The 24465-nt window shown below is 39.5% G+C and overlaps 1 protein-coding gene across 1 annotated transcript; it reads right to left on the reverse strand.

Annotated features, from left to right (window-relative positions):
- Positions 1-937: 937 nt before the first annotated feature.
- RHOV (ras homolog family member V) lies at positions 938-23802 on the reverse strand. Its single transcript, XM_081936453.1, has 3 exons — positions 23151-23802; positions 5469-5527; positions 938-4009 (listed from the first exon to the last, which is right to left on the reverse strand). Exons 1-3 carry the CDS (start codon positions 23347-23349, stop codon positions 3569-3571), a joined length of 699 nt encoding a protein of 232 aa, XP_081792579.1. The 5' UTR covers positions 23350-23802; the 3' UTR covers positions 938-3568.
- Between the last annotated feature and the right edge of the window lie 663 nt (positions 23803-24465).

Below are 24465 nucleotides of genomic sequence, written 5' to 3' on the forward strand. Positions count from 1 at the left end.
TTTTGATTATCAGATATTTTCTAATTATCTTTTTGGGAGAAAAAGTATAAATAGTATCTGTGAGTAACCTGCTCCTTTTTTGCCCCCATAAACGTTTGTGAGCTGTATTTTTTATTCTTGTTTGTTGTCATATCTTTGTAACCCAAATCAGATAATTATTCAGATGTTGTATTGTTGCTTAAAAAACCTGCGCACAGACTTTCACTTCATGCAGTGGTGAGCTACTTACAATATCCAGATTTCATCACACATTAGTAGACAGACGGTGTTTTTCCATGATTACTAAAGGGTTGCTGGATGCTGAAACACGTAGATGCTTGCCACAAGCTAAGGACTGTCCATTTGTTTTTGTTTTCAGATAGCTGCAATACTTGCAGGTGATTGTAGCAATGGTTCAAGGTCAGAATCATAAAACATCTACATTCCAATCACAAATAATTTCTATACATACCATCTATTGACAATAACACATCTAATCCTGTGCTTGAGTGTGATCTTATTTTCGGAGTTTCTGCTTTCAATGTTTTTTATTTCATCACAACTAGGTAGGTGCCTATTCCGTGGTAGGTTTATAAGCTAGGAACATCATAGGTTTCAGGAAGTGCTTATCCTGAGAACTTGTCAAGTGAGCAATCTGTTTTACAGGTCCTAATTGCTCTCTTTGCTGAACACACAATTTTGTGTTGATTTTTGACCACACTGATAACTGAGCAACCTCTGTATACTAATACCATCAACCTTTTGTGTGTATGCATAAACAGAAATGATTTGTATTTAATTTAGCTTATATTTAGAACTTTAATGAGAATTCATGTGTCATTTGTAATGACTTTTTTTAAAAATGAATTTTATGGTGATCATAAGTGATTTTTAAATATGCAATCTATACCACCTGATATCTAAATGAATGGCTGAGTACAATAGTCTGTGGCTTGAAGTTGTCTTCTCTGAGTTTTTATTTATTTATTTGCATTATATAGCAGAGTAGAGAAAATAATACAATGCAAACAATAGTTATGTTCAAATAGAATATATTTGATACAGAAAAAAGAATGATGTGCAACCTCTAAGGCAATAATAGCATGGATTAAGCATTCTTTCTTTCCTCTAAAAGAACATTGTTGGGTACCATCAATATGAATCAACAACAACCAAATATCCCTAATGAATTTTGAATAAAGGGAGGGGGATAAGACGGTACCTATGAATTCCTGCTAAATTGGCACTACTTTTGAGGTCTGATCCTCAGCTAAGGCTATTCCAGGACTCTTTTGTGATGCCCATTGGAAATGCATAAAGACCCACTTGTAAACATTTTCTTTCTATAGAGTAGAACTGGAGCATGCAAATGGAATGAGCAATGCTCAAAGTCTGTTTCCGCAATGATACATTTCCAAGACATTGATACATTTCTGTGCAGACCACAAAGGGAGTAGTTATGGCTCAGCTTCCCAGTGTACATACCTGTGGCAAAAAAAAAGATATAGAGATGATGATCACATTTGATCATTCGTATCTGAGTTGGATGTGATTCTCAATATGACTGATATTTGTCTTCATATCTGGAAAGGATCTAAAATATGATTCATCTGTCTATGTGCTTTTACAGGATGCCTAGGAAAGAATCCAATGTGTAAACAACTTCAGACGTCATTCCATGTTATGGAAATAATTTGTAGAAAACATGTACGATCAACAAGCCTGTTTCAACTTTAATATCCATGATGTACTAACCTTGTCAATGTTACCTACATAGCTTTCCTTTTCTCTCTTTGCCTGCCTTCCACCTTCTCCCTCTCCCCGCTCTCTCAATCTCTCTCTCTCTCCTTGCTATCACTTACTTCTCCCTCTTCTGTCACATGCTTCTTCCCTTTTTCATTTTCTGCTTTCCTCTCATATTTTATTTTTATTTTCCTCAAATCTTTCAAGCAGAATTTGTCTTGAATCATTTAAAATGGCAAACATTTCCACTCTTGAATGCCATCAAAGGTGGCAATTTTCTCTTTCCTTTTGGGACCATTGAAGTAAATACTGCTCTCCTCTTCACTGACTGCGCTGCACATGTGCCAAAAATGAAACATGAATTGGTCAACTCTCTAGCACTTTGGAGTCAACATTGTCAATTAATGCTCTTCAGATGTCCTGGACTATTTTCCCATTATACACATTCATTATAGTTGGGTTGTAGTTTTATGGGCATTGTATCCCAATGAACATATAGCAGAGAATATCAGGTTAGGGAAGCTGCTTTATAATTTTGGAAAATACGGTGTCATATGTTCCCTTTGAGATTGTTCTTTTAATTTAGTCTTTGTGTGTGTGGTTATCTTTCCATCTCAGATGTAAACTTCATCTAGCTGTAATAGTTACACAACATAAATATTAATTGCTAACTTGGTAAACCTGATTATTCTGCTACAGGTTTCAGGGAGGGACCATTAAGCCTTCAGTATTAGCAGTGAAATACAAAGGGATATGATTTAGGGCCCAATTCCTGATATAAAGGTATAACAAGAATTGCAAATTTCCTTCCACCTAAACTATTGGCATGGCACTGGGTGGCATCTTATTAAAATAGACAATACAGTATCAGTTTGCCTAGTATGGAAAATCTAAGAATATGTGAACAGGGCATAATTCAGGGAGGAAAAAGAATGCACACTCAGAGCTGCTGGACTTTTAATCTTGAATTTAGTTTGAACAGGTTAAACTTTGATTATACTAAAATCATACTTTCTAAGGATGACTTTAAAAATGAATGAGAAAGTTTGTTCACAAAGAAAGTTTACATCAAAGCAAATCACGCATCAATCTTTTCAGTGGATGCCCAGACTACATTCCTGTTGAAAATGTTCAGAAATTATTTCACACTCAAACATACGCACATATATAAACACATATTTTCTGCAATATTTCAGTTTGTGGTATGCTTTTCACATATGAATCCAAATATTCTTAGAATACCACTATATCACACCGTCATTTTTTGAGCATTTTCCCACATAATTTCATTGGGAAATATTGTTTTAAGGATGCGACATAGCCACTCTTCACCCCAAACATGAATTAATCCTCAAGTATATCTTGAGGGCTTATTTTACTTTCTTCTACTTTTAAGAGGGTTGAAGTGAAAGTTTTGGTTTTGCATTAAATCTATGCATTAATCCTCTATTCATTATTATGACTTGAAAATGAGATATAACTCTCAAATTTATAACTGAAACATTAAATCAAGTTTCATTCAACTTTCCCTGCTCTTGTGTCTTGTAGGCAAGTTGGTGTTGCTACTCCCAGATTTAATTAATTTGTTCAATTAATATGCTGTCAAGCCTTCAAAAGCTGTAAAAACTGGTCATCTTGCCTGAAATATACGTATATATAAATTAACTTGGCTGTTGGACTCAGTACATCAGCATCAGACCATCCCATCCCAGATGTTTGAAGGTAGCATGGACCATTTGATGCTACACTTCTCCTTCTTGGCTCCCAGGCAAGTTTCGCCATAATCCAACAAGAGCTTGAGCTTCAGGCTACTTTGGCTTACAAATGTTTCTTACTGGAGTCAGTTTCAAACAAAGCAGAAGAATTTCTTCCATCGGCATTTAGAAAGAGTTTTGATTCCTTTAGCTGTCATTTTCTTTTCCTGCTGGGCTTTGTATTCAACTGCACTAACAATGGCTGTGTCAAAAACCTCCTTCAGGTTCTTTTGAGTCAAAGCAGAGCACTCTACATAAGTCTGAGCCCGGATTTTTTCAGCCAGGCCTTCTGCTTGTGTTCTTGGCACAGGTTTTACATGGTAGCGATTCAGGCTGATTAATACTTTGACATCATCTCTCAGGTCAGCTTGTGTCCCTACTAGCACCACTGGTGTTTGGGGATTGTGAGTTCTTATTTCTGGAATCCATTTTTCTGTAATGTTTTGGAAGGAGGTGGGATTTACAACACTGAAGCAGACCAGGAAGACATCTGTGTCAGAGTAACAGAGAGAGCGGAGGCAATCGAAGTCTTCCTATAAAAAGAAAATAAACATGGAGATCTGTGTTTGTGTCAGATATTTACTGTACCAATTATACTTAGTAGGCATTGCGATCTCTGTTTTTTCTACAAAGCTCCAAAGTCAAACTTTTCCAACTTTCAACCAGCAAAATCATCCAAAAGTTAGAAATCATTGGAATTTTCCCAAGTGCTTTTAAGAGGAAAATTAAGTCAATTAATAGCTACTAAGTATAAAATTAATGGTTCAGTTTGCACAACACACTAAGCTAAAACTAAACAAAACAAATTTTGCCTCAGCATGTTGGGTAAACCCTATCATTACAGTTTATGGCCAGTGCCCCTGACTGGACGAGGACATCAATGCCCTTGTGGATGTTTCTTCTGTTCTCCACATTTTATGTTTTGAGACTTTGATCATTGAAATAAATAAATACACAGGAAGCCAATGATCTTCAGTTTTATATATACTTTCTTTTCCAATAATTCACCATTTTTTAAATTCCCAAAATGTTTCTAGGCTGGGCCGTTCATAAACTCCAGAGGCATTCTTAGAAAATAAAACTGCTCTATTTGGAACGTGCCCAGAAAAAAGCAGGATAAAACTAAGATATTAGAAAATATCCTGGAGAAATATGGCAGAATAACTTTACTGTTTTGCCTCCTATAAAGTGGATGTTTGTAATCAGAAATATCCCCTCTGGTAGCCATTCTCTGAGTATATTCACAACTTTCTCAAAATCCTAGATGTGGCCATTGCTCCCAAAATATTAAGGTCTTCCAGAATGGCTAGTGTTATGTGTAAATATAGCCACTGTGGCTTAGGTAATAAATGATGTTTTCAAAAATAGGTTAATTCACTAATTAGACCATTGAAGATGTGAGGGACTTTTAATGCCCATTAAAATGGCTTCCCAATCATGTAAACAATCAAATCCAAAACTCTTGTGCCAATTAATATTTCAGAGCTCATGCTTCCCTTAAAAAGTCATGGGCCTCCAGACATATTTCATAAAAGGAATTTTTGCTGCAAATATATAAATGAGTCCTTCGGGAGAGGGTGCGGCTAAGAAATAAATATATTATTATTATTATTATTAATAAAATTCAGTTAGCAAGCCATAAGTCACATAAACAAGAAAATTATATCAGTTTGTTGGTTAGATTTATAACCCAGTTTTCTTCCAGGAATGCAAGATGGCATATATTATAACATATTTAGCATATTATGCAACTCCAGGAATTCCCAATTCAAAGGTTATTTCAAATAAGAACTCACCAGAAGGAAACACAATGTGTCGCCTCTCCAATACCGATATATTACGTTAATGTAAAGTATGACAGGACTATGCTGTAGATTGCTACTGAATGTCAGTGTTTTTTTTACTAAATTATTGTCATTTTTTTTCTCATATCATCCTTAGCACGGCATTTGAACTGGAAATGCAAATATTCTTTTCTTTTATAGGACCCACCTGTCCTGCAGTGTCCCACAATTGGATACGAACGGGTGCACCATCAACCAAGACTTGAACTGTGAAGAGAAAGAGAAAATCACTAAGTAATTGATGTACGCCATTCAGTTCACTAGCATCAGTCTTGGTCTATTCCCCAGAGAGGACTTTGAAGGTGGGAAGCTGCACAGATATTATCCCAAATGCTGCAGTGGGAATATTTGAAAATACTAAGCAAATACTGTAGAAGATTCATTACTAAAACACGCCCAACTCTATACTAATAATTTTAACCTGCATTGAAGTATTGCCTCTGCCTGGCCACCTACATCTTAACAAACGATTGCAGGAAAAGTATATATTCCATCTGAAAGCAAACATGAGCCAGTTTTTCCAGGTCCTGCAATTCCATACTCCCATCTATGTTGATGTGCTGAACCAATAACCGAGAGTGGATGCCATTGTGCCTGTGATATAAGTAGGCTCTAGAGGTATTATGAAACTCTGGATCACCCTTTCATAATCTGATGTTTTAAGACGATAGTTTCTATCAACTCCAGCCAGCATGGCCCCCGAGAAGGCACCAGAAAAGTCATGCAATTTCAAATTTGGCTACTCTTCTACAAATGGGGCTGTGTTGTTAACACCCAGTCAGATAGAAAGGTGGCAGTCAAACAATAGAACGTGTGAAGCTAGCCAAATATTTAAACACAGAAGACCAGGATTAATGCAGCTGCTTCCTAGCTATTATTATTATTATTGATATAGTGCCTCAGGTTGGTTAGGAGGGCTTTAAGTATCAAAACACAGAACCAGGTCTGAGCTGCAGTCATCCCAATTGGTAAATGGCTCTTTAGTATCTGTATGTTTAGCTAACACAAACAAATACATACACGGTTAAACATGATGTCCTTGTGTATTTACAGTATAGGAAAGTAACTTTTCAAAAAAACAATCAATTGAAAAGCAAGAAGTCTACATGTTTAGCTGTCCTTTCTGCTTTTTGCCACCTCAGAGATGTTCTGGGAGCTGATGTCTATGCTGCATATCCAGAGTTGTTTACTGTTAACAGTGAAACCTTATTAGTATTTGCCACAAACATCATTGCATAATTGCAATGAACTCTGACAAAGTTTTTAAAAGCGGCTCCACCCAGCAGGCACAGAAGTTCTTCTTTAGCCTACCTTCATGTTTTGTTCATCTTAGCTATAACAGGCCAGGCCAGGGTTAGTCCACTAATGATCCTAAGCTCTGTGACTTGATATTTGAAAGCCGGGTGTTATCTTAAATGTGGGCATTTAAGAATACAAATTCCCAACTCCCTCTAGTTTCTCCATTGCAACCTGCTCTTGTTCTCAAGATTGCTGAAGCAGTGGGGGTCTGGCAGCTCCTAACAGCTTCCATAAGAACAACCGGTCATTAAACCTGCAATCCCTTAGGGCTGAAACTGGCATGGGCTTCCTTTTTTTTCTTATTGCTTCTAGCAACTCTTCAAAGCAGCATGTATCTATCCTTGCATTTGTGGGCCAAAGCAATTGGATCTGAACTGGAGGGAGGGAAAGCAAAACAGAGACATGTATAACTGGCAATTACATCTTTCTTTCTTTCTTTCTTTCTTTCTTTCTTTCTTTCTTTCTTTCTTTCTTTCTTTCTTTCTTTCTTTCTTTCCTCCCTCTCTCTTCCTCTCTATCTGCTTCACCCTCTTCTTTCCTTTTTTTCCTGGCTTCTAAACTGTTTTAAAGGCATAAGGAAAGGACTGGAGCACCAGGTTTCATAGTGTCTTCATAGGTAATGCACAAATTCCTTGAAAGGCTATCAAAAGTTGCTCAACGTGAATATCAATGGTGGCACACAGTATTTATTTGAAAGACAACTTATTTGTCTAAATTTTCCTTCATAGAAAGTGAAGCTTTATACTCTATAGTGGTGAGGCCTAGAAAGGCCTGGCTCTTTGTCTGTTGTGTCTACGTATATCCTCACAAATCAGCTCAAGAATTGTAGTTCAAACTGAGAAAGAATATTTTCCTCATAAATAAGATAACTTTCCTTTATGCCATTTCTTTCATAAACACAGCTGAAACTATTAACTCACACAAGTAACCAAACAATATACTGTACCTAAATAATCTTGCAAGGCATTAGCCATTTGTTAGTCTAAAAATACACATTTAAAATGTAGTTGCTAAATGGCAAGTATTATAAGCCATTTAAAAATAAATTTTACCTCCTTTTTCTAATATTTCCATAGTTCCTTGTTAACCTAATACAAGGAAAAATTTAACTATTGGGATCCTGACTTAATAATGAGATTGGTCAGATCCTGGCTTTAAAATACAGTTGATCCAATTCAATTAACAAAATTCAGAGTGTGAATGGTTTGCACATTATCTAATGGACACTGAAGATGGCTCAGTGGCTAAGATGCTGAGCTTGTTGATCAGAAAGGCCGGCAGTTCGGTGGTTCGAGTCCCTAGTGAGCTCCCCTTACTTGTCCCAGCTTCTCCCAACCTAGCAGTTCGAAAGCACGTAAAAATGCAAGTAGAAAAATAGGAACCACCTTTGATGGGAAGGTAACAGCGTTCCGTGCGCCTTTGGCATTGAGTCATGCCTGCCACAGTACCAAGAGTGCTGGCTCTTCGGCTTTGAAATGGAGATGAGCACCGCCCCCTAGAGTCGGGAACAACTAGCACGTATGTGTGAGGGGAACCTTTACATTTAATGGGCACTGACTGAGAACTGAAGAAATAATCAGGGAGAACCCATCACCTTTTATTAACACATTTCTCCTGCTGTTCAATCCAACTCTGTTGTATGGAATAGCTAAGATTAAATTCTGTCCCCTCCTTTGTGGTGCTTTTTGCTACTTGAGGATAATAAAAAATTATCCTCAAGTAGCAGAAATGATAATGACTTCTCACCTCTAAACTAAATATGTCAGGTTCTCTGATCTCTGCAGCTCCATAAGATATCATATCAAAATTCTCAAGCATTCAGAGAGAAAAAATTGACCGGCACGGGGGTACAGGATGAAAATTAAAAATAAACCTTCAAGAATTCTTCACAGCTCCCTGCCTCCAACAAACAAACTTATTTGAATAAATTTGTAGAAAAGAACTGAGAACAATTCACTCTCCTATAACTATTTGTGAAAACTGTGGAGAGCTAAATGAAAATGCAGGAAGCAGAGGAGAGAGGTGATAAAAATAAATCAAGGCAAAATGCACAATTAGCAGGAGAGTGTAATGGAGGAAAGGGAGACATCCTGTCTTACAGGAGACAACAGAAGGCACTTAACACCAACCAGAGATATTGCCAGAATATCCTTGAGTACAGAGAAGTTCTTTATTTTGGAGAAAAAAGGACTCTTCTAATCTTTTCTCAGGCATCTTGTCATTAGGGAAATGAAGAGTGTAGCCTTTGCAGCCCTGTTCTGGATGAAATAACTCTTGTTGCCTCAGGGTCTTTCGGTACAATCAGGCAAAGCCTCTGAGTCACCTCAAATCTTTAGTACACCCTGTCAGCTGTACTTTTGCCACCTTGGAATACAGTCACCAGTCTCCACAGCACATGGAGGACTTTCCTGGAGTTGGTTCCCTGCCTTGGCTGGTCTTATAGAACTTACAGAATAACAGAGTTGGAAGAGACCTTGGTGATCTAGTCCAATCCCAAAGAGACACTATACCACTTCAGACAAATACTGTCTAATCTCTTCTTAAAAACCTCCATGGAGCACTTCTGCAGCCTTTTTATTTTTTGGGAGAGGGGCAAATGGAGAGAGAAACCAAATTATAGATTGTGCTTGAGGCACAATTTCTTGTCTAGATATTTGGAGGCTTGGTGGAGCTGATCAGGAACAGGAAGGTGCAGCGATCAGACCCGTCTTCCGAATGGAGTGGTTTGCACATTGTGCTAAGCCCATGATGGTGAACCTATGGCACACGGGCCAGTGGTGGCATGCAGAGCCCTCTCTGTTGGCACATGCAGCCTCGCCAGCTGCTCTTCTAGTTTCCAGTGCATACATGCACACCAGCCAGCTGGTCTTTGCAGGTGCCAGAGTCCCAAAAAACTGCCTAAAAATGGCCTGAAAATGGCCAAAAAACTAGCCATTTTCCAGGCTGTTTGGGGCCTTTTCCCAGTCATTTTGTGAACCAAAAATGGCCTGGAAAATGGCCTGGAAATGGCCAAAACTGCCCAAAAAGCAGGTATGCACGTGCCAGCCAGCTGATCTTCAGGTTTCTGATACTCTGGCGTGCGCCCATACACACTCATGCACACACGTTCCAGTCTGGGGAGTCAGTGCCAAAAAGGTTCGCCATCACTGTGCTAAGCCCAGTATTGTGTATGGTCATATCAGCCAACCTCTTTACTCCCCTCTATTGTGAATGCCCCATGAACTATTCCCCAAGCTCCTGCTTTTTAATTTTCTACCATGAACTGTTACAGGCAGACTGTCTCATCTGTCTGCTCAGGTCTTGCCCAGAGATTGGATGGAGAGAGAGAGTTGGCGGAAGAAACAAAACACAAGCAAGAAAACCAGTCCCAGAGTGAGAGATGGCCCTTATGAGCAGCTGTAGGAGTATAAAATCTATTGAAATGTAAACAAATGGGTGAAAACATGGCTCTGTAGCCTTGCTTGGGATGCCTGGAGGAGTACACAGTGGTGGGGCTGGTTAGCACCCCGAAAGCCTTCCCTCTCCCTTTTAATTAATTTTTAACATTGGATTTCAATTGCCCTTGCCTCTTTTTAAATTTTATTTAACATGTTATGTTTTAATATTTTATTTGCACACCACCCACAGTTCCTCTGTGAGGGAAATGGGTGGTGCCAACATTGGATTAAATAAATAATATAATAAGACTCTCAAGAGTGGGATAATGTGTATATGAGTGTGCATATATATGCACACACATTCATACACAAACGCCACCAGGAAATGTCTGGGATAAAGACTCAAGTGGGAAGTAAAAATAAAAAGCAAGAAGGCAAGAGCAAACCACTTCCCTATTGCTGTCAAGAAGACAATATCAAGCTATCCTTGAAACAAACTGCTGGATTGTTATATCCTTTTCAAAGCACGCAGTTTAGTTTTTCAAGCGTCAGGAAATGAGTTCAGCACAAATCCCACTTCAGTGTTTTCCAAACTCTGCAACTTTAAGGTGTGTGAATTTCAACTCCCAGAATTCTCTAGACAGCATGAATGGTTGGCATGCCGGCTGGGGATTTTTGGGAGTTGGAAGTTCACATACCTTAAAGTTGTCAAGTTTGAAAATATTGTTATAATATAACACAACAAGGCACCTCCATAGCACAATGGAAGTTGTAGAAGTGATGATACAAGTATTGTACTGCTTGTAATTATGTACAAAGGGAATCAGAGCCATTTTGGCATTGCAGTAAAAAGAAAGAAATCTTGAAAATGTCATAAAATTAAGGAATACCCAAAGACTATACTTTGAAAAAGGAAAAATGTGTATGTTTCTGGGTGCAATAATATTAGTTCTCATCTCAGACAGCAACATTCCCCAATATGCATATTCTTATATGGGTTGAATTGTTACGAATATCAATGTTCCAAGCCCAAAACCGAAAAACTGTTGGAAAACTGTAATCCCTCCTATATAAAGTGTGCTAAACTGACTCTCTGTAATAAAAGTAAGTGAGAATATATAGAGAGAGCAAGGCAGACAGGTATTAGACAGTCAACAATTAAAAGGCAGCCATCAGATTTCTCCGCAATTATTTTAATGTCCAGACAGCCTCCTGGGGAACAAGGTCCTTCAAGCTGTAAATTAAAAGGCAGAAAAAATAAAGCAAAGCAAGCAAACTCTACCTAACTACATATGCCATGTACATATACATGGAAATTCACATTCCCATATTTTGAAACTGGAGCAAAGAAGTGTACAGGTAGTCCTCAACGTAGGACCACAAATGAGCACAACATTTCTGTTGTTAAGTGAGTTTTGCCCATTTTACAACCTTTCTTGCAAAAGTTGTTATGAAGTGAATCACTGCAGTGGATGTTAGTAACCTGGCTGTTAAATGAATCTGGCTTCCCCATAGATTTAGCTTGTCAGAAGGTCACAAAAGGTGATCACATGGCCTTGGGACACAAAGGATGTAAGTATGAACCATTTGCCAAGCATCTTAATTTTGATCACATGATATTGGGGCTGCTACAAAGGTCATAAGTGTGAAACACGGTAATAAATAACTTTTTTCAGTGCAGTTCTAACTTTGAACGGTCACTAAATAAACTGTTGTAAATCAAGGACTACCTGTATTAACCTGATAATGTTCTCAAAATGGTAAAAATGTACCATGTACATGAAAACAGTACATGAAAACACTGATGGAGGTCCTTGATATGTTCGCCCCCTTCCCTCTTTTTCTGCTGTATCTAACAAGTCAAATAAAAGCCATCTTGCTTTACTTTAACTACAGTGGGGAATGCAATATGCAATATGTTTTTTTGAAAATGGAGTGGAGCCAAGCATGGATCTGAAAATAAAGCAACCTCTTCAGACACATAAAAAGCAAGTCAGGATGGAATAAGATGGTTAAACATAATAGACATAGAAAGAGAACTTGCTTAAATTTATTTTATACACTGGTACTCCTGGACTTACAAGCATTTGCCTAGTCGGCCTCCTGCACCACGGCGGTGTGTGTGTGTGTGTGTTCAGGAGTTGGATTTGGGGGTTCTCCAAACTGCACAGAATCTTAGAGGCAGTGACCTGCGGTAAGGTTTATAGCTAGTGAGGCAGCAATTTTTTTAGACTTGTGGACTTCAACTCCCAGAATTCCACAGTCAGGCATGCTCAGTTGCGACCTGCCGCCCTCTGCCCTGGGATTTGGCCATGGCACCGCCTGCCAGAGCTGCGCGGAATCCAGGGCGCGCTTGTCGGGCGAGGGCAGTGCAGATGGGGAGCGGACGGAGTGGACGAAGCCTCTCCCCCCCCCCTCGAGTCTAGGGCAGCGAGTCATTCGATAGGAAACTTGCCTCTTGGAAGGAATGACTCGGATTGGCTCCTGCTTTGTCTCTCCTGCCTCTTCGCTTCTCCGTTCAGTCGTTGGGCGGCAGATCGAAAGCGGGAGCCAAGCTGGGTCATTCCTCCCAAAAGGCAAGTTTCCCATCGAATGACTCGCTGCCCTGATGATGAGAGGTTAGGCTGTGCCTCACTTGCCTCTCCTGACTGCACGTCACTGGTTAGAGGTTCTCCCGAACCCCTGCGAACCCCCAGCAGCCCTCCCCTGCTTATGACCAGTTTTCACACTTATGACTTTTGAGGCATCTCCATAGTCACGTGATCAAACTTTGGGTGCTTGGCAAGTGGTGTATATTTACGATGGTTGTGGCATCTTGGGGTCCTGGGATTGTCATTTGCAACCTTCTTAGGGAGCTTCTGACAAGCAAAGTTGATGGGAGGAGCCAGACTCACTTAATGACGGCACGATTCACTTAACTGTAGTGATGTACTTAACGACATGGTAAAAAGGTTGTAAAACCGGACATGACTCACCTAGCAACTATCTGTCTTAACAACTGAAATTTTGGGCTCAGTTATGGTTGTAAGTCAAAGGCTACCTGTGACATGCCTTTGGCCAGCATAGAACATTTTTCTGATCTCAGATGTGGAAGACAAGATAAAGTCCTTACTGTTTTTTTAGACTTCAGGGTAGCCAGCCTTGGATTCCCCATGCTTTTATTACAGTATCTTGCAAAATATGAACATTTAATTAATACTGCACTGAGTTATAAGTACATATAGTCTAATCTCTACTGAATGATAGATTGAGGTAACACAATGCCTACTCAACCATCAAATAGCAGAAGTGAAAGAAGCCCTACCTTTGTTAAGGCCAGGGCACAACTATGACTGTTGCCCAAGCTTAGCTGTAAAGAAAGAAGACTAACTTGTTCCTGGTCAAAAAGTTGCTGAGATTTTTATTTGATCTTCCAGATAGTGGGCATTTCCCGCTTGTCTCATTTCTCATTTCAATACTTGCCAAACCCATATTGTAAATATAAAATGGTTGCTAGGCCCAAAGCATTAGTGTGCAAAAAAATCTGATACCATATTTTGTGTGAAGTATATGCCATCATACTGCTAATGTATATAACACTGTAAAAATGCCATTTGGTATGACTTTATTCTCCATAGTTCTGATCATTGTGCCTCAAAAAAGACTCTTGTCTATCACAATGTACTCTTTGTTGTGTTACTTTTGGAAATACCCTACAAGTTGCAGCAAATAGCTAGTATAAGAAACAAGAATCACATCATATTTATATTTTAAAATGCCGACTATTTACCAGGTACTATTTAAGCTATTGGTATTATACTTTCAACCTTTAGTCTAGAAGGCATATAATTTTATCTATGATGAAGGTATCCAGCCATTAAGATCTGTTGAGCCTTCTGAAAATTTTGTAGCTCTTGAAAGTCTCATTTATTTGGGTCAAAGTGAGCATCTTTTCCTACAGGCCACAAAATATACCAGGGATGTCAAACTCGCGGCCTGTAGGCTGGATACGTCATGTGCTGGCCATGGCCACATCCGGTTTAGTGAAGGGGAAAAAATTGTGATACGTCATGTGACATCACCGTGATGACACAAGTTTGACACCACTGGAATATATTCTTTGCTTCTACTTTCTATGTAATTAGAAAATCTATAAAGATGCATCCCTTTTGGCATTTTTTACTTTTTAAAATATTAATACATATTATATTTCACATTTACCTTTTTGTATACTATCTTTTAATTACTGTTATCCAGTCTGAATGTTCATTTGAAAAGAAAATTCAGGTCCGGATCAAATGAATAGACAAAATGATTAAGATAGCAGATGAAAATTAAAATCAAGAAGGAGAACAAAAATGTTGGGACTGTAGTAGGCAGCATTATTCCAAGGAAGAACTACAATGCCTTAGCTTTCTTGTTTAGAGTAAAACTGAGAATGTGGTGACATAGCAGAGATATCTAAACATCATGGCATGGAAAAAGTAGAGTGAAGGAAGTTATTTTTCTCATAAGGTAAAGGTAAAGGTTCCCTTTGCACATATGTGATAGTCTAGGGGGCGGTGCTCATCTCCGTTTCAAAGCCGAAGAGCCAGTGCTGTCCGAAGATGTCTTTGTGATCATGTGGCCAGCATGACTAAACGCTGAAGGTGCATGGAATGCTGTTACCTTCCCACCAAAGGTGGTCCCTATTTTTCTACTTGCATTTTTACATGCTTTCAAACAGCTAGGTTGGCAGAAGTTGGGACAAATAACGGGAGCTCACTCTGTTATCCGGCACTAGGGATTCGAACCGCCGAACTGCCGATCTTTCTGATCGACAAGCTCAGCATCTTAGCCACTGAGCCACTGCATCCCTTACATACATCTTTTACACAGTATTAAAACATTGTATAATCCACTTAAATCAGACTTTGAGCAGAAAGAGATTCAAGATTAATAAAAAAAATTGCTAGCACACTAGGCACAGTTCAACTACATAAATCTTCATCACACGTAGTGATTCTACCAGTTTCAAGTATTTTAACAGATAACAAGAAGAATTCATAAAGGATCGAACTATCAATAGCTACTAGATTGGATGATCATATCCTGAATCACAGACAGCACCCCAAATACCAGCTATTCTCAAACTTGATTATCATAGTGATGTATTCTCATTGGGCCCTTTTTCATGTTTATTTTATGGCTCTATTATTTTGCTTCTGTTCCGTTTACACGCCTTTCATCTTCTGCCTTTTTATTATCGTAAGATGCCTAGAGTAGCCCCACAGCATGATAAGTGGCAAATAAATTTTACAAATAAGCTTCACTGGAAGAGCTATTAACCTCTTGAATGCATCTGCAACCCCATCACATGATAGCAATAAACGTGGGCTGTGACATTGACCTACTCCAGCAGAATTCTTACCTACTATGGTACGCAAGTGTACCTTTTTCCAGGGATGCACCAAATAAGCATGGTAAAGTGATATGAGGAAGTTTATCTCCATCCTTCTCACACAAATTTGTAGGTCTTGTTTTAATCGTCCTTTGGCCTCCCCTCTAAGTGATGCAGGAAAGTTTCAGTGTAATAAAGAAACAGGTTAAGCAGGAAAATTTGGTGGGTGACTGTCAATATTTACTGCCCCAAGAGCAGAACTGTCTTGCAATGTGACATATCAGTAGTTCTGATCTCAGCATACATGCATGGGAAAATATTACTTTTCAATATTATCTGAAACACTAGCCTTCCCTATCAGCCCAACCTAATGACCTCTGCCTGCACAGGACAATAATTTGACATTTCCAGCTAGTACACTGATGACAAATGATAAGAGTTGTACTTCAACTATCTGGAGAGGAGCAGGTTGAAGGATTCTGTTCTTTATTTTTGCACATGATTCACAATGGATTATCTCATGCTTTTGAGAAACCCTGAACAATTTCCTCTGTACTCTTTTAAACCAGTTCCACAAGGTTATGCGGTTTTTACTTATTTAATTCATTCATTATATTTGCCTTCATTTTACCAATCAGCATTGGGCCCTTGAAGTTCAGGCCTGGAAATGTGCACTGATTGCCTTTAACTCTCGTATAAGCTTGGTTCACCTAGCATAAATAGTTCTAACATGGTTACTTGAGTGTCAGTTTATTATGTGAACACAGCTGATTAAATGAACCATAGTTTAATCTGATACATGGACTTGCCACAGTGAAGCAAAATTCCATCCCTTGTGTGTTTGAAGAAAAAAGCTTACCAGCACAAGTTAACCCTGTTTTACCCCAGGGATGTAGTCATATGTTAACTACACATCAGATAATGTGCTATATGGTAAATGGTGCCAATACTAAATTTTGAGGCTAGGAAAATGTGGTATTTCCACCACAGAAGCTCAACCTCACCCCCACACAAGATGTTTGCAGTGCAGGCTGCAGTACCTTAGAGAGAAAGTCCATTCAGAGAGTGGTAAGGACAGCTGAGAAGATTATAGGAATCTCATTTCCTGTTATTCAGGATACTGCTTATAAGCGCTATCTGCTTAGAGCTCAAAGCATTGTTAGAGACCCCACACACCCACTTCATGGTCTGTTTCTGTTGCTCCCCTCTGGGAGGAGATTTCAAAGATTTTCTAGCAGGACTGTAACAGCTTTGTTCCCTATGCCATCCATCTGGTAAACTCGCAAGATTCGTTTTTCTCTTCATGTACATATATGTATACATCCAAACTAGACTGTTGTTTCTCCGTGTCATATAATATATGGGAGTATATGCATAATTTTGTATTTATTTATTTAGTCGTGTTTATGAATATTGGAGGTGGAGACCCTTTGAGAGCTGCATGCAATGAAATTTCACTTTAATGTATGCCGATTAGTGTACATTCAAAGTGACAATAATTCTAAGTCTATGTTTAGTGCAATTTGATTGGGTGGGAAACCTGGGGTTATTCTAAAGCAGTTTAGACTTCCAATTATAGCTGCTGGGATTTGGATGAGGGACTTAGATCACCACCTGTTTATAAACAGGGAAACAATTAACATCCCCTAATTTTGTTGAACTAAAATGGAAAGGGAAAACTTTGGAGAACAGCTGTATGGATTCTGTTTGAAGCATTCCAGTCTACTGAAGCCAGTGATGCAATTCAGCTGGTTTTATCTGGTTCGGGTGAACCAGTAGCGGTAGCTACTGTAGGGAGGCTCCACCCACCTGCCCAGACGTCATCACGTCCTGTTTTTGACGCTCTGCACATGCACAGAAGGTCCTGGGCACACTCACATTTGTGAACCAGTAGCAAAGATAAGTTGATTTCACCCCTGACTGAAGCCCACCAATTGGGCTACAGTAGCGTTCAAGAATCAAGCCTATGAAGTTCACTAGGCAGCCCTAGAGAACTCTACCTTTCAGTATTGCTGCTGTAGGAAGATGAAAAGAGAGAAGGATGAAACCACATTGTATCCTTATACTTGGAGTCTTTGGGAAAGTGTTGAAAACAAAGAAGCATCTTTAGAAATTGTTTTGGGGAAATCGCATCATGCAAAGCAAGTTGCAAATGAGGAAGGTTGCCACCTACACTGGTTCCTCATCTGGATTAGTCCACACATGTTCCCAAAGGTTAGAGATCTATTGTCCTGGGAACAGAAGAAAAGGGGCAGACAGGATGGCATTTTTGGCATTCAATACCTAGCCTTAATCCAGGGGTGTCCAAACTTGGGAACTTTAAGACTTGTGGACTTCAATTCCCAGAATTCCCCAGCCAGCATTGCTGGCTGGGGAATTCTGGGAGTTGAAGTCCACAAGTCTTAAAGTTCCCAAGTTTGGACACCCCTGCCTTAATCAAAGCAGGCAGGGGGAACATCTAGCCTTCAGGTTCCAGATGTTGTTGGAATACACCTTATAGCAACTCTCATTATTGGCTTTCTCACTGGAGTTGTTCGGAGTTGAACTTGGAGTCTGAAGCTCCCATTCTACTAGGTTACTTTTTTTTAAAAGAATTTTCAAAAGATAGATCTGATATTTTGTAGCACTGTTTAAAAAAGGAGAAACTCTGATCTTTAAAAAGTGCTTCTTACAATGTATTCTTTCTGCAGGATCAGATTTTAAAAGCATGTACAACATGTAATAAGCTAAATGCACTGTATATTAAATATGTAGCAGTGGAATAAATGACCCCTGTAATATAAATTTAAAGGATATACTGCAAAATAAAATTCAAGACATAGTTCACTGAACCACAGACTGTTCTTTGGTTTGCACATAGTTTGCTTGGTAGTACAGGCCAAATCAAGCGATAAGTTAAATATTACATGTTCTAAATTAGAACAGCAGACATAGCAGCAAATTCAGCTTGTCCCAACCAACCTGGTCCTCTCCACATATATTGGGACTATAACTTTGAGTATTTCCCTTATCAAGTTGGTGCAAGCTGACTTAAGCCTGACTGGACTATGTACTGATTGTCCTACGGGAGGCAGCAATAGTGTTCATACACTGTGTGCTCATTCAGGCATATCATTTAGTCTGTTACAGGTCACTATTGTCACTTAATAAACTAGAGTTAAGCAAGACCAGGGGTGGGTTCTTGCCAGTTCTAACCTCTTCTATAGAAGAGGAGGTTCCACAAATCTACAGTGCCGTTTAGAACTGGTTCCAGCTCCCTCCCATCGCCCGTCCACACATCATCAAGATGAAGAACGAGAGGAGGAATTCTGGGAGTTGAAGTCCACAAATCTTAATGCTGTCAAGTTTGAACACCCCTGGGGTTTTTTTCCCTAAAGGGTTAGGGGTGCAAGGATCTTGTAACTTGACAGCTTTAAGATTTGCGGGCTTCAGTGCCAGACTTCCTAAGCCAACATTTTGGTTGCTAAGCAAGAGCGTTGTTAAGTGAGTTTCACCACATTTTACAAGTTGGCCACGCCCACCCAGTCACATGGCTGGCAAGCCATTCCCACCCGATCACATGGCCACAAGCCACTCCCACAAAGCAGGCCACACCTACAGAAGAGGTTCTAAAAAAATTTGAAACCCACCACTGCCAGCATGCGATAGCTTTCTACTGGATTCCTCTCTGTCCTGCTTTCTCCAATCTCCATAATTTTGGCCCTTAATCCTCCAGTTGTCTATTTTTGGGAGGTTTTCCCCTCTCTCCCCACCCCCTTTCATAGGAGTCCCAATTTTTTTTTGCCACATGTCTTGGGGATGGTGGTGTGGTCATGTGACTGAGTGTGCATGAGTGATGTCAAGTTGGCCATACCCGCCCGGTCACATGACTGCCAAGCTACACCCACAAAATAGGCCACACCCACAGAATAGCTTCTAAAAAAAATTTGAAATCCACCACTGGCTCAATTGTGGTCATAAGTTGAGTACTACCTGCACTTCTAAACCAAATGTCAAAAATCAGGTTTGAGACTCTTGGTGCTGTAAAAGAAGTTCTGCCATTTCAGGGGTTCAGGTGCAACATAAATTATTCCACTAGTCAGGATGTTGGATAGCACGATCTCAACGTCTCTTCCAACTCTTTCGCTATGTGATTCTGTGACTACATTGTATGAATGTTCTTTACAACAAATGCTGCAAGACCATCTATTTTGGTTGTGGGAATCCTATGTTGCTCATGGGAAGATAGATGCCATCTAGTGAGCTCATGTTCAAACTGAAATCCAGGTTGGGCTTATATGTTGCTCCAGTTCACTGCCATTTTAGTACAATGGTTCCTTTTGCTGTATGATAAAATAAATCTAAAACCACATGTTGTAGACATTCCTATCCACTGCTTTAGATAGGTCAATCAACATTTGTTTGTTCATTTTGCGGAGTAACATACCACTAATTTTCAAAAGACAAAAAGACAGCCTTTTTGAAAAGAGCCAGATAAATTGTTTTATCCTCTGGCAGTTATTTGTTGGAAAGCAGTCTCAAACTGATTTGATAACACACATGTAATTCCTTTCTAATCTTTAAAAGCCCATGTGGATGCAGTGAATCAAGTTCAGAAGGATCTCACACTCAGATTGGAGTTATTACATTAATCGGTCATTGCATCTTGCAGCTATTCAAACTGTTGAAAACAAACAACTACTTCACTCTTCTCCCAGCTCATGCCTTCCCAACCAGCATGGGCGGCAGTATGATGACGTCCTTGAAGTTCAATGCCATCAGGAAGGTACCAGGTTGGAGATGGCTAACCCTATGTGTTTCTCTCAAATGTGAGGGTCAATGTATATTTCAAGTTCATGTTTGCTTGTTAAGTGATAGTTACTTCAAAGTGAAAAGTAAATTTCAAAATTCTAATATGCTACTTTTCATATAACCACATTTGTAGCTATATTCTGTACTGTACAACAAACCACTCCATGTTTTATACTTCTGAGAATTAAATATTTTTAACATATCTCTAATGACTGAGCTAGCTTGGAACGCTGAAAGATGAGCAAACCCATCTAGAAGACACCAGGTTAGAGAAAGTGCAACAGCAATTCATCAAAAAGATCAAGACCAGAAACTGTCTCAGCTGGTTCTAACTCCACTTCCTATTTCTTTCCTTACAAGGTTATGCTCAGACTGACAGAAACTCTTCAGATAATGAGATGTTTTGACTAATAGGCTTCAAGGAGCGTTAAGAGATTGTTGACAGCCAGTCATCCTCATGTGATAGACAACTGACCAATCTAATAATATTGGCAGACAACGACTTCCTGGGAAATAGCAATTCAAAAGAAATTGAACTCTATGGTTTCTCTAGAGAAGCCATCTTAATCTTAGAGTCAGATCAAGTTAGAGCAACACTAGGGCAAAGGTTCTTCGATGCAGAAGATCAAACACAAACCACTGCTCTCTGTCATAATATAATTGCAATCCCCGAAGATTAAATGTCTAAATCAGCCTCATGTTTATCACAGTTCCCAACTTTAGAAGAGTCTTATCTTTACATTGATCTCTCCACAGCTGTCCTGGAAGGGATATAGAGAAAAGACTAAATGAAACCCAATATTGCCCCTCTGATATGGGTACCATAGAAACCACAGTTCATAGTCTTCTATATTGCCAGTTCTACTGTACATTCACCACCAGTTGATTACCCTTCTTTTATTTAAATTTCCAGGGCACTCTGATAGCTTTTATCTACGTTATTTGTTAAAAAATCAAAATCACTTTATTTCTGTAAAAGTCATTAAAATGTTGCATTATGTGTAAGCTCCACCCACAAGTAGTTACTACTTGTTCTTGTTGTTAGGGGATACTTTTGTGTTGTTCATTTTATTGATTGTACCTTTTATTAGCCAATGACCAAAATAAAGTGTCTGTCTGTCTGTCTGTCTCCAAATGAGAACTTTGACACCGAGGGAAATGGTTCTTCTAATGCAAGCAGATATTCTATTGTTTTTAATGTTACATTTTATTTATTGTTAAATGTGGATTCAGTATCTAGCATAATAGATTTGACATAATTTTAAAAATTAAAAAAGAAGTAAAATCAACTGAGAAATCTTTATCCTCAAAAGCCATTTAAAAAATATACAGTATTTGTACAAAATGCAGAGATAGAGATAGAGGTTACAGGTGGTTATAATAATCATTGGGTCATTTTGGAGAAGAATTGCTATGTGGTCAGTAAAGTGATACTGTCTTGACATGTAATCAATCAGTCGCAGACACTAGGTAAACTGGAAATAATAAAAGAATGAATCAGATGGATTATTTGCTCCAGCACACAAAAATCTAGCACCACCTTTATTCTATAACTGCTACAAAAGTTTGTTTAGGCAAACATCTTATACAAACTTTCTAGGGAGGAAATCCCATTGATCTTAATGGGATATATTTTCAAGGAGGTGTGCACAGAATTGTGGTGCTGGAGCACAGTTTATCAATTGCTACGTTTAGCCAGCCAATTAAATGTGTATCTTTCTTGGGGTGGAGGGGTAATCTACAGTCATCCTTCCTGCATTTCCAGTTTAGTCTTAGGCTACATGATCTGTAGTGTAGGTAGTTGATACTTGGGATAATCAACCCCCAAGTGCTGTTGGAGTTTCATCTTTATAAATGAATTACTGGCACACTTTCCAATGGCATACAATTATCTGCTCTTTCTTATATTTTAACTAGAAAAACAATTTGAAATTAATGCTCTCTCAGCTTTACTCAAGCAATTAAAGTCACCTCAAACAAGTCCAACAGACTAGATATCTTGCACTGCTAGCTGAGTGAGAGAGTTACCACCCTTGTTCCAAGGTGAAAGACTACAGTAAAACATTTTGCCTTGTAACCTCTTTTTGAGTTCAAGATGTCTTTGCAATAGTTTCCTTTTTGAGAACTTCTCAAACTTATGAAATACCAGCATTATTGGAATGACAGATGGAACTCTATAAAATACATACTTCTAAATTTCAAGAAGGTAGGATGCCCATCTATACACATTTACCTAGGAATGTCACATTTATCTCGACAAGATTGACATTTATTTATTTATTTATTTATTATTAGCACTTATATACCGCCCCCTCTCCCGAAAGGGACTCGGGGCGGTGTACAGTCCGTATTAAAAAACACCAAATAAAATACATGTATGCATAGGAGGAGGATAAAATAGACCAAAACTGTACAGCTAATAAATAAACAATATAAAATTTAAAATATCATACAATTTTACTAAAATTGTACTATCAATGAAACAAGAACAGAGAGCAGTTGCTTCCCACTTGATTGGGCATTTGGTTTTTCACAAAGAATGAGAAAACTTGTTCCCCTCTTTCCTCCTGCTCCAGTTTAACACTTAATAAATAACAAAGGATCAAAAACTTTCCTTCCACATCAAGGTTACCAACAGATCTGCCTTTCTTCCCTTTTCTTTGTGCAAGGATCCCATGTAAAAGGGGACTATATAAATCATTTTTCATCCAACTTTATCTGTCTCTTGAGAGAGAGAGAGAGAAAAGTCACCTGCTAAATTGCTGTTTGTTTTTTCTCTAAAGTGCCTATGCCCGGGAAACAAAGTAGTAGTTTGACAATCCTACACAGCAGACTTCCTATCAACACTGAAACCAATAGTGGGTGTCTCATCCCATTGTATTAACTGTTATCTTTTCAAAAACACACAGGGCTAAACCCAAAAGACAGCCACCCACCCACCCAACCTCCTCCAGCAAGCGCCCTCTACCCTGCCTTGACAGGCTGGGACTTCTGCTCTGCCTACCTGAGAAGGTGTCTAGTGCAGTGGGTTGATATTGGTCTGGGTATCCATTAGTTGTGTAGCTGACAATCAGGCTGGTTTTGCCCACGGCTCCATCTCCGATGAGGACGCACTTAATGCCCAGCTCCGAGCCGCTGCCTCGGCTGGGGCAGCTGCTCCTTCGCAAGGTGGGCGAGTAATCCAAGAGCTCCTGGGGCGGCATCGCTGGAGGAGCCGGAAGGGACTCCCTTCGGCTCCCTCTTTGGAAAAGGGGGTACGATTTGAAGCACAAAATGTTGCAGTTGGAGATCGTTTTCTTTTCTTAAAACAACCAAACCAGCCCAGACCGAAAGATCTCAGCCCAGGAACTTTCAGGTGACGGTGGCATCCGAGGATCAAGGCGACCTAAGAGCCTCGCGTGGGTCAGGCACCGTTCCCCACGCAAAGCGGCAGCTTCTCTTTCTCTGGGTTACATCGCTCAGGTGTCCCGGAGCAGGGAAAGAGTCGCCAGGACAGGTAGGTTTGTATCCTGGGCGGGAATTTCATCCTCTCAAGCTTTACATTTAATTTCCCAGCTGTGTCAGGTGCTTTTGTTTTTCCTACGGCCTCCTTCATTTGCATAGGGCCACCCCACTTTCCCTGTAACTTGAGGCTGCGGCATCAGGACTTCGCCTTCTCGGAACTGGGCGCCAGCTAGTAAGGAAAAGCCGGCGGGATGAGCAACCGAAAGGCTCCCTGCATTAAAAACACACACACACAAATATATGTTGGATAGCCATTTGTCTGGAACAGTATAGGGTTTCCTGCCTAGGCAGGGGGTTGGACTAGAAGACCTCCAAGGTCCCTTCCAACTCTACTATTGTATTGTATTGTATTGTATTGTATTGTATTGTATTGTATTGTATAAAGGGGGCAAGTCTTGTTCGCTCGAAGTCCCAAGCAAACAAACAAGGTGGTTTGGTGCAACTATCTCTTTTGCAACACAATAATACCCCCAAAAACTATCTGATCTGTCAGCCTTTCTTCTCATCCTTGGCAATTTTAAGATGTGCGGATGTCAATTCCCAGAATTACCCAACTTGGTTGGGGAAAATGTCTGGACATTTCATAGGCAAAACATTTCATAGGCAAGGAAATATGTGCAATCCTCTTCTGAGCCCTTGGAGAACTGATTTTTTTTTTAAAAAAAAAACCCAATAATGAACGCTTCAGAAAGTGGGTCACTTAGGACCTGATTCATAAACCCTAATCTTATTTATTTATTGTTTTTCCCAGCCTTAACTGCAGTTCCAGATATTCCCCAATCTGTCTCTCGAGGACACAAGATGGGCTTCCTTCC

This window comes from Natrix helvetica (genome assembly GCF_964273705.1).
Source record: "Natrix helvetica genome assembly, chromosome: 1".
Classification (NCBI taxonomy): Eukaryota; Metazoa; Chordata; class Lepidosauria; order Squamata; family Natricidae; genus Natrix; species Natrix helvetica.

Bases quoted from the DNA above. Each gene is read 5' to 3' on its own strand.
- RHOV (XM_081936453.1), bottom strand. From the start codon at position 23,349: ATGCCGCCCCAGGAGCTCTTGGATTACTCGCCCACCTTGCGAAGGAGC. The intron at 5,528-23,150 runs GTAGGCAGAGCA...TTCTCTTCACAG, and splicing joins TGCACTAGACACCTTCTCAG to TTCAAGTCTTGGTTGATGGT. The intron at 4,010-5,468 runs GTGGGTCCTATA...TTCTTTTTATAG, and splicing joins TGTGGGACACTGCAGGACAG to GAAGACTTCGATTGCCTCCG.